At 37.8% G+C, this 18,942-nt stretch overlaps 1 protein-coding gene across 1 annotated transcript in view; it reads left to right on the top strand.

Annotated features, from left to right (window-relative positions):
• Positions 1-7,937, top strand: part of LOC110456234 (origin recognition complex subunit 4-like) — a 28,354-nt gene extending 20,417 nt beyond the window's left edge. The window contains exons 8-13 of the mRNA XM_021506839.1: positions 1,977-2,150; positions 4,387-4,473; positions 4,872-4,980; positions 5,179-5,274; positions 5,870-5,934; positions 7,006-7,937. Coding sequence (XP_021362514.1) covers positions 1,977-2,150; positions 4,387-4,473; positions 4,872-4,980; positions 5,179-5,274; positions 5,870-5,934; positions 7,006-7,188 — 714 coding nt within the window. The 3' untranslated portion in view covers positions 7,189-7,937. The remainder of the gene's footprint in view (positions 1-1,976; positions 2,151-4,386; positions 4,474-4,871; positions 4,981-5,178; positions 5,275-5,869; positions 5,935-7,005) is intronic.
• The last annotated feature ends 11,005 nt before the right edge of the window (positions 7,938-18,942 follow it).

Below are 18,942 nucleotides of genomic sequence, written 5' to 3'. Positions count from 1 at the left end.
TAATATCGGCCTCACTTGGTGACTGGTACGCTTTAATATCGGCCTCACTTGGTGACTGGTACGCTTTAATATCGGCCTCACTTGGTGACTGGTACGCTTTAATATCGGCCTCACTTGGTGACTGGTACGCTTTAATATCGGCCTCACTTGGTGACTGGTAAGCTTTAATATCGGCCTCACTTAGTGACTGGTACGCTTTAATATCGCCTCACTTGGTAACTGGTACGCTTTAATATCAGCCTCACTTGGTGACTGGTACGCTTTAATATCGGCCTCACTTGGTGACTGGGACGCTTTAATATCGCCTCACTTGGTTACTGGTACGCTTTAATATTGGCCTCACTTGGAGACTGGTACGCTTTAATATCGACCTCACTTGGTGACTGGTATGCTTTAATATCGGCCCCACTTGGTGACTGGTACGCTTAATTATCGCCTCACTTGGTAACTGGGACGCTTTAATATCAGCCTCACTTGGTACGCTTTAATATCGCCTCACTTGGTATCTGGTACGCTTTAATATCAGCCTCATTTGGTGACTGGTACGCTTTCATATTGGCCTCACTTGGTGACTGGAACCCTTTAATATCGGCCTCACTTAGTGACTGGTACGCTTTAATAGCGCCTCACTTGGTAACTGGTTCGCTTTAATATCAGCCTCATTTGGTGACTGGTACGCTTTCATATCAGCCTCACTTGGTGACTAGTACGTTTTGATATCGGCCTCACTTGGATCGGCCTCACTTGGTGACTAGTACGTTTTGATATCGGCCTCACTTGGATCGGCCTCACTTGGTGACTAGTACGTTTTGATATCGGCTCACTTGGTGACTGGTACACTTTAATATCGGCCTCACTTGGTGACTGATACGCTTTAATATCGGCCTCTCTTGGTGACTGGTACGCTTTCATATTGGCCTCACTTGGTAACTGGTTCGCTTTAATATCGCCTCACTTGGTTACTGGTACGCTTTAATATTGGCCTCACTTGGTAACTGGTTCGCTTTAATATCGCCTCACTTGGTATCTGGTACGCTTTAATATCAGCCCCACTTGGTGACTGGTACGCTTTAATATCAGCCTCACTTGGTGACTAGTACGTTTTGGTATCGGCTTCACTTGTTGTCTGGCACATTTTAATAAAAGCCTCACTTGTCGACTGGTACATTTCAGTATTTGCCTCAATGGTCGACTGGTACGTTTTAATTAGGTCACTTGCATTTGACCTTTAAGTCAAAGGTTTAATTAAAGCAATATTTCAGTAAAATTGCTGAAATTTTTTAACAGGTATTTTGATGAAACTTCAGGGATTCTGCATGATCACTATAGTGTATAGTCAATATTATTAGGTAACAGTAACCTTCACCTGTAGGTCAAAGGTCAAGTAAGCGAAAACAAATTGTTGAATTCTGTCTAAGCTATAGATTTTTAAACTGATAAAGATGCATGTATTTTGATGAAATTCAGAGTATACCTTCATCACCCAATAAGAGTGAACTGTATTAAATTTACTGTGAACTTACCCTTCAGATCAAAAGTTAAGTACTTCCAAAAAAATTACATTTATGCAGAAGTCGATATGGAAAGGCAAATGTTTAAGTTTACGAAAGTACCAATCTCTGTTAATTACACAATAATACACAGGTACAAAACATTTCCGCAATACAAATGTATAGAAGGTATACATGTATATGGTTTGATAACAGTTATATTTCATGGGTGGGATGAATATTTCGATATTAAACGTTATTTAAGAAGTAGAATAACTACATTAGTGTTGTATTTTGAAACAGTTATATAATATTTTCTCCCTGCCAAATTTCATTATTTGGCCTATTATGTTTTTAACCATCGTTGAATTTCTGCTTGTATACTTAGTGGTACTGTTCTCTATGCATGTATAGATTTGTTTTACCCTTTGTGCTGGATTCAGTCTGAAGCAGAAACGCTTATTAATGACACCATCCATGTTGTAGGACGTTGTTGAGCTGTTAGAGAAAAGAGTGAAGTCACGGTTTTCCCACAGACAGATCCACCTGTTTAATAATATTACATTAGGGGACTACACACAGCTCTTCATCTCCTATCTCAGTCTCCCAGACCACTTCACAGACACAAAGTTTGTAAAGACTTGGAACAAACACATACAGGTACAGTGTGGACTCCAGGGGCTCTTTTTACAATACATTGTATATGATGATTGATGTTACAAAAGTGGCAATGATAAAAAGTTCAGAATAGAAATGTACCAAACTATCTGTTTGTTAGGTTGTAACATGTTCTTATATAGCACAAACAGTGAATATTTACACTTTCATGTACTAATCTTTTACCATTCATTTGTATGATGACACCTTAGTGTTTTAACCTTTTACCATCCATTTGTATGATGACACCTTAGTGTTTTAATCTTTTACCATCCATTTGTATGATGACACCTTAGTGTACTAACTAACGTGTTAGAAAGTGGTCCCGATCAGACAATAATTGGCAAAGTTATGGGACTTCGAAATTTTAATTACTATTGGAGCCTAAGGGACTTGGGCTTGTAAGCACAATTACTTGAGTAAATTTGAATGGATTTCGATGGATTTTGCTATGCTGCTTTTATATCAATAAGATCTCTAGACAAGTTCTCAAATGGGTCCGATCAGACGGTAACTGGCAGAGTTACTGCCAATTGGAGAATACAAGATGGACAATCCTGGCCTCTAATTTGCTGAGAATTCTCAAGATTATCTGATGCAATTCACTTCTTTATTTGTGCAAATGTTCCTTATGAGGTTCCGAACAAGTGTTTTTACTTTTTGTGCCGATCAGAAAATCCAAGATGGTCACCCGGAACTCTCATTGAGATGTTGTTGACTTCTTCTCAAGAAAGGCTTCACCGATTGACTTTTAACTTAGTAGAAGTGTTCCTTATGAGGTTTCGACTAAGTTTCTTACTTTTCATGCTGATCATGAAATTCCAGGTGACTACCCTGGCCTGTGATTGGCTAGGACATTTACAACTTCATCTGTACATAGTCCATTAAACGTATCATCTAATTCATATACAGCATGTGTATGCCTGGTCTCCAGGTTACCCTCTCTCCCCATGGGCCTCTTGTCATTTGTAACATGCGCAAATAATTTTAAGTACTAGGAACATAGACAAGCATAAATGTGTATTGAAACAAATAACAGTCAAAAGTTGACAAGGTCAATTGAAAAATATACCACATTTTTAGCTCATCTTGCCCGAAGGGCCAAGTGAACTTATGCTGTGGTCCAGCGTCAATATTTTTCTTTAAAACAATTTTTTTTTAATAATCAAAAGGTCTATGGTGATGATATTTGGCCAGAAGTAAACTGGGATGAAGGTCTACCAACTTTGTTCAAATGAATGACCTTCACTTATATTCAAGGTCACAGGGGTCAATTGTCTAAAAAAAAAATCAACAACTTCTTCTGAATAACCAAAAGAACCAGAATGGTGAAATTTGGTCAGTAGACCTGTCAGTAGCCAGCTGGGATGAAGGAATACCAAGTTTGTTCAACTAAATGACCTTCACCCATATTTAAGGTCCCAGGGGTTGATTGTCGAAAAACAAACTTTAAACGACTTCTTCTGAATAACCAAAATGCCCAGTGTGATGATATTTAGCCAGTAGTATGCTGGGATGAAGGGCTACCAAGTTTGTTCAAATGAATGACCTTCACTCATATTCAAGGTCACAGGGGTTGATTGTCGAAAAACAAACTTTAAACGACTTATTCTGCTAACCAGGAGGCCTAGAATGTTGAAATATGGCCAGTAGCATGCTTGATGAAGGGCTATCATTGAATGACCTTGACCTTCTTTCAAGGTCACACTTGGTCAAATATTTAAAAACCTTTAAATGACCTAATCTAAATCAACAAAAGTTCTAGGTTGGTGTTATTTGGCAAGTTGCATGCTGAGATGAAGGGCTATAAAGTTTGTTAAATGTAATGACCTTTTTCGACTTTCAAGGTCACAGTGGTCAAATGTTTTAAAATCTTTTAACAGGTTCTTTTGAATGACTTATAGTCATAAATACTGATATTTTGCTTGTAGCTTTAGTTTAGATCACTTTTAAGGTTTCAAGTTTGGGATTAAATACTAGGTGAGCGATGCAGGCCCATTTGGCCTCTTGTTATTTGAATATTAAGATACATATAGAAACTTAGAAATAATTTAATTGTAGTAATAAAAAAACACATTCAATAAACAATGTATTGAGCAATTTTCTCTGGTGTACCTCAATACTTTAAATATGTGGTTCTTTGGGGTGAAATACATCTTTTCATCCATGTTTTCCTCCATATCAGAGATGTTTTATTCCTATCTAGAGTGAAACTAAGTGCGTGGTGGTGTGTTTGTAGGAGCTGGCCTCTGATCAGACAGTCCTAGGTGTCCTTAGGCGCCAGTTTGAGTTCAACAAGGATGTTAGGTCACTACAACAGCTACTGGTGAGTACTTTGATGAGAAAACAGGTTAATTCATTCACCCCTGAAATTTTATAATGAACTATTCAAACCTTTGAATTGGAGGAGTTCAAATGTGTCTGTAGGGGTGAATGAATTAATTGTACATACAGTTTGAATGTACAGAGTATCATGAATGTGACGGCACTAATACAGATGTACCCTGTGTGTTGTGAGGTAGACTCTTGATGGTACATAAAGTTTGTGTATTATTCTACATACAGTTTGTATATTGTTGTACATATAAAGGTAGCATAAAATGACTACTCTTATAAATACAGATGCACCCTGTCAGGCTGTGTGTTGTGTGTAAACACTGTTCATTGTGCATACAGTTTGCATATACAGAGGTAACATAGGTGTGACTACTCTTATAATTATAGATGTACCCTGTATGTTGTGTAAATGAGAATCACCCGCTCCTCCTTCCTGCTGACTTTGTCGACGGCATGAAGATCCAGACCACAGACACCAAGTCTGCCATGCTACATGGTAAAGTGTTTCAATATTTTGACACATTTCTTGTGCAGTATTACTTGAATTCTGTAGTTAGGCCAAACAGAAATGTTTTGTTTTTAAAGGTTATAGAAAGTAATAGCTGCACTCTTGTGTTTTAGACTTCTCTTCATGACACCACATGCAATAATTACCAAAGTTATATTACTGAATAACTGCATTCTTTTGATTCAGGAGTTTCTATCCTCGAGCTCTGTCTGATTATTGCAATGAAGCACCTTACGGAGATTTACGATGGAGAGCTGTTCAATTTTGAAATGGTGTACAGTGGTACGTTGTTGGAAATCCTTAAGATTTATAGTATGTAGCATATATATATATACCAATTCAAATAATCAAGAATATTCCTGATTGTATCTGTGTAATATTTGAATTCGGTATTTAAAAAGTATCATTGCAATAAATCAAAACACAAAATGTGTTTGATCATCAAAAGCAGCCATTATGTAAAAAAAAAAAAATAGAAGTTTGTATTTAAATAGAAAATTAAAAAAAACAACAAAAAAAACAATGCACTCTAATACTGCAGGCAGTCGGGGGGGTAACTTGTGTACCCATTCCTCCCCTTTAGTAGACCCAGATGGATTCTTTGATTTTCCTGTTTTTCCAGTTGTCCCCCCTGCATTATTAGAGTACAATTTGGTGAAATTTGTCTTCATGTTTTTTGACAGCTGACTTTACTGATTCAGCACACTGTGGCTCAGTGAGTTGTTTTTAGCGGTTTAGAGTCAAGACACCGGCCATTTACACTATTTGCCTGACAAAGGAAACATTGGTTCAGAACAAACTTAACCTTTACTATTCATACCAAACTGATGAATCTTATTCCAAATTGTATTTAAATGTTTGCTTGAAATAATTTCAGAGTACAGAAAATTTGCCCAGAAGAGATCATCCATGCAAGTTTACGAAAAAGCTGTAGTGCTAAAGGTACCTGATTTTATTGAAAGTTTTAATTATTTCAAGCTTAGGCCATAAAATGTGAATACATGGAAATATTTGCCCAGTCAAACTTTCGCTGGATACCGGTGAAACTGCGTTCAGATCCTACTCGGTACAATCGGAAAATTCAGTTGTGGGAGAATGGTTTGGTTGAGGGCCTAGGAAAGATACAGAGATTACGAATTATTGTTGGTTATGTTGAATTGAGGGTCTATGTAGCTAGCATACAGAAAATACACATCATATCAGAAAGGTTTGGTTAAGGGTCAAGCATCCTCGATATCCAGGGGATATGCTCACTTTCGCTCTCTGCACCCCTGGAATATGTCATAGCCAAATTTAAGGCACAAAGATAGCTTTTTGATTCATGACCGCGAGATTCTTTTGATGTACATCAAAGGATCGAACTAGTCTTCTTGTCTCGTTAACAAGTTGGCGCACACCAAGTCTTCAATTTTGCTATGACATATTCCAGGGGTGTAGATAGCGAAAGTGAGCATAACCCCTGGCTATCAAGGATGGTTCCAGGGGGGTAGAGAGCGAAAGTGAGCGTAACCCCTGGCTATCAAGGATGGTTCCAGGGGTGTAGAGAGCGAAAGTGAGCGTAACCCCTGGCTATCGAATGTGCCATTGTTCTATGCCAGGCCGGCGTTGTTACGTATCGACCATACATTGGATATATAGAGGTATACTCCGGCGAAGAAAATATGTTAGGTATATGTTTGTGACTTGATTTGCACTTTGCCGAAATTTTTGCCGATAGTTAAAAGTCACGCTTATTTTCTGAAGCATAATTTTGTATAATCCGAACAGGTTCATCAATATTTATTTAATTTTGTTCGAACTGACTAAAGGTTTACCGTAGATACATTGAAATAGGTACTGGCCAATAAACCAAATATAGGTGACCTAGTCTTTACTTTAAGCTCTAGACTGCATTTAGTTTCATTATTTAAACAAATCAGGAACATGGGATATGTGTCTTACAAACATCTAAGTTTCTGAATTTATGATCATGTTTTCTATGGTGTCCTAAGTGTTTTTCTCCCATTTTCTCAGGCATTTGAACACCTGATTGCCCTGGAGCTGGTGAAGACAATGGATGGATCTGGATCTCGTGTGCAGAAGGAGTACCGCCTCCTGTTACTGCTTGTCCATCCCTCACAGATCCTGGATGCATTGCAGAAATACCCTAACTGTCCCACAGAGGTTAAACAGTGGGCCCAGTGCTCAGTTATATAACAATCTCTTCTGGGGCACAGAAATAGGACCTTCATCTAAAAAGTTGGCCAATTCCTCTGAAGATATGGTTCTATGTTGCTTGACAAGGGACTAGCTCACATTTGTCCCAGTCATCCTCATAGGACCAATCCCTCCTCATTTACGCAACAAGGAAGTGAAACAGTGTTCTCTACAGTAGAAAGCACTTGTTGGATAGAAGACATCTGTCAACGTCACTCCGAAATGGTTGGACAATCAGAGCATTGGCTCCATATTCAAGACAAAGATACTGGTCTGATCTTGTTCAACAGGATGTTAGTAGCTGACCTAGAAGTCATTTGACTAAACATTAGTGGTATACAGTAATATGAATGTTATCAGTTTGTTTTACCGAAAATATCATTGAGTCAGACTATCTTTCGTTGCAGCTGAAAAAGATAGGTTTCTCATCCCTTTGGGAGAAATTTCAGTGAAGCTTTGTCAAACTTACAAGAAACTTCATGTATCTTGAATTAAAAAAAAACAAAAAAAACCAGGATATTTTTCATCATTACCAGGAACTTGTAAAAACATGTTGATTTTTTTACTGTCATCACGTCTCCAGAGTTGCTAAATCAACTGTAACAATGCAATGTCACCGTGCCATGATGTACATGTCAAGTTTATCACAATTGTGTGATATTACATCAGTAATACCTGGGTAAGCAAAATATGACATATTTGTATATTCACTCCATTACACAGTATTCGTGTAATAAATGTTAACTTGACTTTGAATTTTTGTTCATAATTATTGAAATATCCCCTTCCCCATAAAGATGCAGCTTTATTAGCTCACCTGGCCCACAGGCCATGAGCTTATGCATATGATGTGGCATCCGTCCGGCATCAACTTTTTAGTTCAGCTGGCCCTTTGGGCCAAGTGAGCTTTTGCCGTGGTGCAGCGTCCGTCGTCCGTCAAAAAACTTCACAATAACCAAAAGCCCCAGGGTACTGATTTTTGGCCTTTTAACAACTTCTGAAGAATAACCAAGAGGTATAAGGTGATGATATTTTGCCAATAACATGCTCAGATGAAGGGCTACCAAGTTTGTTCAAATGAATGACCTTGACTTATATTCAAGGTCACAAGGGTTTGATATGTTAAAAACCTTTAAAGAACTTCATATGAATAACCAAGAGGCCTAGGATAATGCCAGTAACATGCTGGGATGAAGGATTACTAAGGTTGTTCAAATGAATGACCTTGACATATATTCAAGGTCACAGGGATCAAATATGTTCAAAAACTTTAAACAACTTCTTAATAAACAAAAGGCCAAGAGTGATGATATTTGGCCATTAACATGCTGGGATGAATGACTAGATGACCTTCGCCCATATTCAAGGTCACAGTAGTCAATATATGTTTAAATCTTTAAATGATTTGTTCTGTATAACTTAAGGTCATAGTAGTGTATTGCTAAACGGAAGTAGGAAGTACATCCCTAGTTGAAAATCCAGTGTAGGGAGACAGTATAACAATTTCCGACTATTCTGATGTTTACTATTAAACTCATGAATATTGTATGCTTTTATTGACAGAACAGTGTGTTCTTTCAATATTAAAGTATTGCAAAGCAATCCAGGCATTAATGCAGGGTTTTTTCATCAATGAGTCACATGTGTCCATTTTTCTGTACTTCAGGAAACCGGCTACCAAGTTCACTACTGGCCCATTTTCAAGGTCAAATGGGGGTCAAATATGTTTAAATTAAAAAAAAAAAAACAAGAGGCCTAGGGTGTTTTATATTTGGCGAGTAGTTTGCTTGGAAAAGGGCTACAAAGATTGTTCAAATATGTGACCTACGCCCATATTCAAGGTCACAGGGGTCAAATATGTTGGAATCTTTAAATAACTTCTTCTGAATAACCAAAAGCTTCAGGATGATGATATTTGGCCAGTAGCATGCTTGGATAAAGGGCTACCAAGTTTGTTCAAATGAATGACATTGGCTCATTTTCAAGGTCACAGGGGTCAAATATGTTAAAATCTTCAAAGAACTTCTACTGAATAACCAAAAGGCCCAGGATGATGATATTTGGCAAATAACATGCTGGGATGAAGCATTTCAAAGTTTGTTCAAATGAATGACTTTCTCCCATATTCAAGGTCACAGGGGGGTTAAAATATGTTTAAACTTTTAAACAACTTCTTTTAAATAACCAATAGGCCTAAGGTGTTGATATTTGGCCAGTAGCATGCTTGGATAAAGGGCTACCAAGTTTGTTCAAATGAATGACCTTTGCCAATATTCAGGGTCATAGCGGTCAATTATGTTGAAAAAACAACTTCTTCTAAATAACCAAGAGGCCTAGGGTGTTGATATTTGGTCAGTAGCATGCTTGGATAAAGGGCTACCAAGTTTGTTCTTATGAATGATCTTCGCCCATATTCAAGGTCAGGGGGGTCAATTGTCTTAAAAACCTTTAAACAACTTCTTGTGAATAAACAAAAGGACAAGTATGATATTTTGCCAGTAGCATGCGGGAATAAAGGGCTAAGAAGTTTGTTCAAATGAATGACCGTTGCCCATATTTAAGGCCTATGGGGTCTAATATGTCAAAGTCTTTAAATATCTAAGCATACAGGGTGATTGCGTGTTGATGTGAATGACCTTGACACACTTTCATGGTCACATCTGGTCCTTAGTGCATGAATCTTTAAAAGTCATCGTCTCAATAAACAAAAGGTTTAGGGTGGTGATATTTGGCAAGTTGCATTCTGGGATGGAGGACTGTACAGTTTGTTCAACTTAATGTCCATGTTTGACTTACAATGTCACAGGATTCAAATGTGTTTTGGTCGTTTAACAGGTTCATAGCTTTATTTTAGTCCACTTCTATTGTAACAATTGTGAGATTAATACCAGGTGAGCGATGTAGGCCCGTTGAGCCTCTTGTGTAAACTTTTGTGCTGCCACATTGTCGGAACCATTTTCTGAATATATGAATAGAAAACAACACAAAATCCCACATTTTTTATAAGTATAAGTGCTTCTTGGACTAAAAGATGAAATTCATGCAGACTATCACAAAGTATTGTTCCATAATGCCTGTGTCACAATATTGAATATTTGGTATGTAGCTTGCTGTGCTGGTTAGCTATCAGAATTGGCCAAATACCAGAGGCAAATTCCCTTTTTCCACTTTCAATGTCACAGCTTAAATGTGTTCTGCTTCAAACTATTTCTTTCAAAAAAAACCTTCTTTATGATAATGAGACCGTGATATTTGTAATGTGTAGCTTGGCCTATGAACTTCAATCCAATAAATTACCCGACAATCTGTTAAGGTCATATGAGGTCATAACCCCAAAAAACTGTTAAGGTCATATGAGGTCAGGTGTTCCAAGATATGTGCAGGTAAGTGCAAAGTAATTAAATCAGTTCATCACTTGTACTTGTACAAGGAAACGCTAGTGTAATTCATCAAAAAGATCATCAATTAATTGATTCAGCCGTAAATGAATCGGTCAGGGTAACGGATGTTATTTGGGATATGGAACATGCCTTCACAAAACTAGTTTCCAAAGGACACTAATGTATACATGTATTTATATATGGCAATTGCAAATCTTGGAGGCTTTTGTCTGGAATATTCCAGGGATTAGGCATTATCTAATCAAGCTTTTGTCTGGAATATTCCAGGGATTAGGCATTATCTAAGCAAGCTTTTGTCTGGAATATTCCAGGGATTAGGCATTGTCTAAGCAAGCTTTTGTCTGGAATATTCCAGGGATTAGGCATTGTCTAAGCAAGCTTTTGTCTGGAATATTCCAGGGATTAGGCATTGTCTAAGCAAGCTTTTGTCTGGAATATTCCAGGGATTAGGCATTGTCTAAGCAAGCTTTTGTCTGGAATATTCCAGGGATTAGGCATTGTCTAAGCAAGCTTTTGTCTGGAATATTCCAGGGATTAGGCATTGTCTAAGCAAGCTTTTGTCTGGAATATTCCAGGGATTAGGCATTGTCTAAGCAAGCTTTTGTCTGGAATATTCCAGGGATTAGGCATTGTCTAAGCAAGCTTTTGTCTGGAATATTCCAGGGATTAGGCATTGTCTAAGCAAGCTTTTGTCTGGAATATTCCAGGGATTAGGCATTGTCTAAGCAAGCTTTTGTCTGGAATATTCCAGGGATTAGGCATTGTCTAAGCAAGCTTTTGTCTGGAATATTCCAGGGATTAGGCATTGTCTAAGCAAGCTTTTGTCTGGAATATTCCAGGGATTAGGCATTGTCTAAGCAAGCTTTTGTCTGGAATATTCCAGGGATTAGGCATTGTCTAAGCAAGCTTTTGTCTGGAACATTCCAGGGATTAGGCATTGTCTAAGCAAGCTTTTGTCTGGAATATTCCAGGGATTAGGCATTGTCTAAGCAAGCTTTCACAGGAACACGGTTACATGGGTAAACACATCTTTCGATGTCTTTGCTTATCTGGATCTGCCGATATTGATATTTTTATCCACTGTTCCTAGACCAGGTTGAGGTTCTTCAACCCAGACGTAGCTAGAATGTGTTATGAGGTCTGTTAAGGTCCTCACTAGAGCGTGCCGTTCTACCACTTCAACCTTGTCCAGCAAGACATGTTTTGATGTGTTATTCCATTATCGCTTTTAGATCATCCCTAGAAAAACGAGGAATGCAAATTTAAGCACCTGTTAAATAAATACCTCCTTACATTTCTGTCTATACTACTTCCCAGTCTGTGTCCATATGTTGTTCACCGTACAAACGATCATTTTACTGTTGATGACTGTCCGTCATGCCGGTTTCNATTTCTGTTCATGTTAAAAACAAAATCAACTCTCTGTATAAATATATCAGGTGACCGTTAAGGCCCATGGGCCTCTTGTTTTATAACGTTGCCGATGTAATGTGTTGGAAGCAACTATAGGTGTCATTGATGGTCTGCTCCACGTTCTTGTTCCTACGTCAATTATGATGTCGCTGCTTTTTAGAATTTGCAAGTTCAGTTTTATGGTAGATTGGGTAAAATGGGTACTTAAATATTTTCGGGCCCATTTTCAGTATACTTTCAGTAATGTTGCATTGTGTTTTTGGTCATATAAATTTATTCTAAAACTGTGTTCTGTACACTTTTTACCTCGACTTTATTGTTTTTCGACATTATTTCTTCATCTAACAATTGTTTCCACCTTTATCCAAGTTCAAGTTACTAACAAAATAAAACGACTATCGTTACCATATGTTCTGACAACTTGAATAAAATATATCTATAGTACTTCCTGCTAGCTATACTTTTTAGCTCACCTGGCCCAAAGGGCCAAGTGAGCTTATCTCATGCCGCAGCGTCCGTCGTCCGTCAACTTTTCCCTTTAAAACGCTACTAGTCCTGAACGGCTCAGAGGATTTTGACCAAATGTGGTCTGGAGCATCATTGGCCAAAGGGTTCTCAGTTATGTATAAACGGAGGGTATGGTCCCCCTGGGGGCAGAGGGGCGGGGCCCAATAGGGGGAAAATAGGTAAATCTTTAAAAATCTTCTTCTTCTTCTCAACCAATAGAAGGTTTTTGACCAAATTTATCCTAGAGCATATTTGGACAAAGGAGACTCAAGTTTGTATAAATGGAGGGTGTGTCCCCTCTTGGGGCAGAGGGCCAATGCCCAATAGGGGAAATAGAGGATTTTTTTTCCTGCTATACAAGTGAAGGGATTTAAACCAAATGCAGTCTGAAACATGATTAGGGACAAAAAAAATCAATTTTGTATAAACTGAGGTGTGTGGGCCACTTCTATGGTCATATGGGTGGGGCCCATGAGGGGAAATAGAGGAAAACATCAAAGGTCCTTCTCCTTTTGTACCGACGAAGGGATTTTGACCAAATTTGGTCTGGACCATCATTACCCAAGGGGTTCTCAGTTTTGTATAAACGGAGGGTATGGTCCCCCTGGGGGCAGAGGGACGGGGCCTAAAAGGGGATAAATAGGTAAATCTTTAAAAATCTTCTCCTTCTCAACCAATAGAAGGATTTTATCCAAATTTGTCTGAGAGCATCTTTGGACAAAGGAGACTAAAGTTTGTATAAACGGAGGCTGTGGGCCCTCTGGGGGCATTGGGGCGGGCCCAATAGGGGAAATAGAGGATTTTTTTCTCTCTTACTAGACAAGTGAAGGGTTTTAAACCAAATGCAGTCTGAAGCATGCTCAGGGACAAAAGAATCAATTTTGTTTAAACTGGGGTGTGTGGACCCCCTTCTTTTGGGCAGATGAGTGGGACCCATTAGGGGAAATAGAGGAAAACATTAAAAGTCGTTCTCCTTCTGTACCGTTGAATGGATTTTAACCGAACCAAACTTGTTCTAGAGAATCTTTGGTCAAAGGGAAAAAAATCAATTTGTTTAATTTGTATAAAAAGATGCATATGGGAAATAGAGGAAAATTGGGACATAACATGGAAACTCATTTTCTTGGTGTCTTTCCCACCAAAACAAGTTTATATGTAGTTCTTCTTGCAACTTTGTTTCTTGTAATCCTTTGATAAATCTGAATGGTACTCAGCAGGTTTTAAATTGAAAAACTAAATACCAGGTGAGCTATTAAGGCCCCTGGGCCTCTTGTTATATCTTCCATTTGGAAAATGGAATTATCTTAGCTAGATGTTTCGATAACTTAAACCCTCTAGGTTTGCACTTTCAGATTACCAACGTAAAAAATGAAGTACATTTGATGTTGCTTTATGATACGCCTCCTGTTACATGTATGTCTTACATAAGGAAATAGCTGTTGAGTGAACACTGCGTGATGGATCGACAGAGAATGAGCTGGTGCGATCATTTAGTCGTTTAACAAAGCGATGACACTGTTGTATTTACTGACGTGGGAATTGTTGCTGTGCTGACAAATGCAAACAAATGTCGACATCAAAAGGCAGTCTTTAGTGGGAAAACATGGTCACCAGATCACCTAGTTAGGGTCACGAGACTAAAACGATTGTCTTCGGTAGCCTGCTCAGACAAAGGTCAATACAAATATTTCGTTACATGTACCTTTAAACGTTGTTGCGTTTTGCGTATTTCCTATTATGAAACAAACAGAAAGTACTAATGAAAAGCGATATGTCGGCTATACACAGACGGAACGTCGGCTATATATACACATACATTACGTCGGCTATACATACACAGACGGAACGTCGGCTATATATACACAGACGGAACGTCGCCTTTACATACACAGACGGAATGTCGGCTATTATAAACAGACGGACATCGCCTTTACATACACAGACGGAACGTCGACTATATGTTAACAGACGTTACGTCAGCTATACATACACAGACGGAACGTCGGCTATACATACACATACAATACGTAAGCTATACATACACAGACGGAACGTCGACTATATGTAAACAAACGTTGCGTCAGCTATGCATACACATACAATACGTCGACTATACATACATAAACATTACGTCGCCTTTACATACACAGACAGAACGTCGGCTATATATAAACAGACGTTACGTCAGCTATGCATACCAAGACGTTGCGTCGACGGCGGCTATATATACACAGACGGAACGTCAGTTATACATGCCAAGACGTTGCGTCGCCTTTACATACACAGACGGAACGTCGGCTATACATACATAGCCATTATTTCGGCTTTACATACATAGACGGAACGTCGGCTATACATACACAGACAGAACGTCAGCTATCCTATACATACACAGACGGATTGTTTATATATAAACAGACATTACGTCGACTATACATACACAGAACGTCGGCTATGTATAAACGGACGTTACGTCAGCTATACATACCCAAGACGTTGCGTCGCCAATAAATACACAGACGGAACGTCGGGTATACATGCATAGACATTGCGTCACCTATACATACATAGACATTACGTCGGCTATATATAAACAGACGTTACGTCGGCTTTATATAAACAGACATTACGTCGGCTATACATACATTGTACATAGACGTTACGTCGACTATACATAGTTATCACATAATGTACTGTGTTATCCAGTGATTATACCAATGTCATATTTTTAGCGTATTAACCCATGTAATGTGGCCTATCAGCCATGTGATTGGTTGTAAGTTTCAATTGTTTCAATTGTGGCGTCACGCCTAGGACAAGTACATGACGTCACACAATACGCACTGGAGTCAAAATGGCGGCTTTTTACATTTCAATGTTGCATGAACATTGTCTTTTTTGAAGAACCAATGCCACAAATCTTGATTATGTGATAAAAAGGATCTTACACTCGTGTTTATTTCATATGAAATCGCCAGAGGTTCGCTAAATTGAAAGAATCTTAGACTCGTTTCATAAATCGCATATGAAATAAAAACTCATGTAAGATCCTATATATAAACATTACGTCGGCTATATATAAACAGATGATACATTTTTTTGTACGTCGGCTATACATACATATTTTCATTTGCTCTACATTGCCACTATATATCCTTACCAAACAAAATAGAAAGATATCAGACCGTAATTCTCACATAATTCCCATTGGTGTAGTGATATGAAGAACATGTTCGTGATGTCGTGACTAAATGACGTCGTTTTGACCGACGTCCCTATATATAAGTCACTAAAAAAATAACAATACGCATTCCTCGTGGTAACCCATCCATGCTACCGGATTAAAAACTTATTTGATCAATGGTGCACACGGCTTTCTTACTCGTGCGTTATTCAATTTGTCTGCAATCCTGTGAGAATGATAGGACAATAACTTTCCAAAGAAGGCAGTTTAATGTTAAAATTGACATTACGTCGGCTATACATACACAGACGTTACGTCAGCTTTACATACAGAGACATTACGTCGGCTATATATAAACAGACATTACGTCGGCTATATATAAACAGATTTTACGTCGGCTATACATACACAGACGTTACGTCAGCTTTACATACAGAGACATTACGTCGACTATATACAAACAGACGTTACGTCGGCTATACATACACAGACGTTACGTCAGCTTTACATACAGAGACATTACGTCGGCTATATACAAACAGACGTTACGTCGGCTATACATACACAGAAGTTACGTCAGCTTAACATACAGAGACATTCCGTCGGCTATACATACACAGACGTTACGTCAGCTTTACATACAGACACATTACGTCGGCTATATATAAACAGACGGAACGTCAACTATAAATAAACAGACATTACGTCGGCTATATATAAACAATCGTTACGTCGGCTATATATAAACAGACGTTACGTCGGCTATATATAAACAGACGTTGCGTCGGCTATATATAATCAGACATTACGTCGGCTATATATAAACAGACATTACGTCGGCTATATATAAACAGACGGAACGTCAGCTATACATAAACAGACATTACGTCGGCTATATATAATCAGACATTACGTCGGCTATATATAAACAATCGTTACGTCGGCTATATATAAACAGACGTTACGTCGGCTATATATAAACAGACGTTACGTCGACTATATATAAACAGACGTTACGTCGGCTATATGTAAACAGACATTACGTCGGCTATATATATTCACGAGTGAATTTATACGTCCGCGCAATAAATGAGTATGAATGTACATACATATAAAAGCATACATACATACATGCATACATACAACAGCACACATGCGAATACATACCTTCATCAAAGTAGAGCTTTGAAGATCTACTCCAGAAAAGTATTGATCATTTATTTGCTATTGATTAGCACCAAAATGTCAAAATAGTTAGTGTTATCTTTTGCATACAGTTGGAAATTTTATAAAACTGGAGCAAGTTTTGTTTGCCATTTCTCATTCAAATTCGTTTCCGTGTGTAACTCATCGCGCCTCCTCATTGACTGATACTCTATATTAGATGTGTAAGTATATTTCATAAAATGTGCATTATTATATCGTTTCCTCCGTGTTGTTTACGTCACGGTACACTTAAGTATACAAGAGCTGTCCATCTTCCGATAATTTGTTTATCTTGTACTTTATATTTTAATGCATTAGACTGTCAATTTATCGGTACTATATATATATATGCGATGAACAAGATTATGCTTCATTCATGATGTTATAATTATTTGGTATTTCATATTACTGATGTATCAATTAAACGTTGCTGTGTATGCTTCTGAGCCTTAAGCATTCATGTTGATTAAGCAAGATTCAAGATTTTCAAGATTTTTTATTCACTCCAGCCACACATTTCGTGTGTAACAGGAGGTCAATCTTCGGATACATTTCTAATGGTAGATCAACTGGAAAGATTGGTGTATTTTTCAACAAATCATAGCATGCATACATATAGTACTATACATACATATAGTATCATACATACATATAACATCATAGATACATATAATAACATACACACATACATATAATAGCATACATACATACACACAACAGCACACATGCGAATACATACCTGCATTCATATAACAGCATCCATGCATACATGTAACAGCATACATGCATACATATAATATCATACATACATATAATAGCATATATGCATACATATAATAGCACACATACCTACTTACATATATTTGCATACATACATTCATATAATAGCCTACATACACACATACAAACATTCTTTGCATAGCATAGCAAATCATAGCATGCATACATATTATAGCAAAGCATACTTACATACATGACATAGCTAAGCATTGTATACCTACAGTTATAGCAGACTATATTATAGAATAGAATAGCAAAGCATGCATGGCATACATAATAAATGATTATAATATATTTTTTTTCTAGTTTAGATAAGAATTTGCTTATTTTGCTGAGCAAGGAAAAATTGCAAATAGAAAACATACCTTTCATTTTGACAATAGTTGGAGTGATATAATAATAATTGGGGATGTATTTATATGACGTATTTCAGTTACAGCGTCATTCTGACATTGGTACAAATAATGAAATTCGTCACCTACATCTGTTGTACACAAGGGACACATTCTTTCCTGTCTTGGGACGCCTGTTCATCGACCTATGTATATTGACAGCCATAAATAGGACATTCTAAATTTACATAAAATTTTCCGTTCTTGTGGGAAGAGCTTCAGCAAATATGGATCAAATTTCCATCCGTTTTTGAAAACTGAATAGGTTTTACCACTAGAAGAACTATCTATGTGATGATACCATTTCTGGATAAATTGATCGATTAATCTCTTCTTGATAATGCATTTTAAGGTATCTCTATTGACTGTACATGTTTTTTGGTTAGTCCATATATTGTTAAAACAGGGACAGTATATAGAGGGGATTGGCAACTCTGCCCCAGTCAAGATTCTATAGCACGTCGCTTTTGTGTTTGTTCACCGAACCGCGAAGTCATCGAGAGCCCCTCTCGATCAGCCTGCGCTTGCGCACTAGCGTTAAAATTAAGCACGCACCTGCTTTCGGTGTCATGTCACAATCTCGCCGAGATCGAAGTGTTTTGATAACGGTTAGCCCTAATTGGGACTGTGTATTAGTAGGTCTTCTTTTTATTCCAGGGACAGGGCTATCGTTGCCACTATGTCTAGCCTTTCGGCTGTGTTGGTGGCTATTACAACAAATCACATTTCGTAAAGCACGTTCCAGTGAAAATAATGCTAATATTGACACTTTTTGACACAAAAACAGCACAAGTTATTTGTTATTTTTTGCCATAAAAATTAGTACTACATATCAAAAAATTATTCAACTTTCTATCGCTGTAAATTTCAA

This window comes from Mizuhopecten yessoensis, unplaced genomic scaffold (genome assembly GCF_002113885.1).
Source record: "Mizuhopecten yessoensis strain PY_sf001 unplaced genomic scaffold, ASM211388v2 scaffold8573, whole genome shotgun sequence".
NCBI lineage: Eukaryota > Metazoa > Mollusca > Bivalvia > Pectinida > Pectinidae > Mizuhopecten > Mizuhopecten yessoensis.
This window is presented reverse-complemented; position numbering and strand designations above follow the sequence as displayed.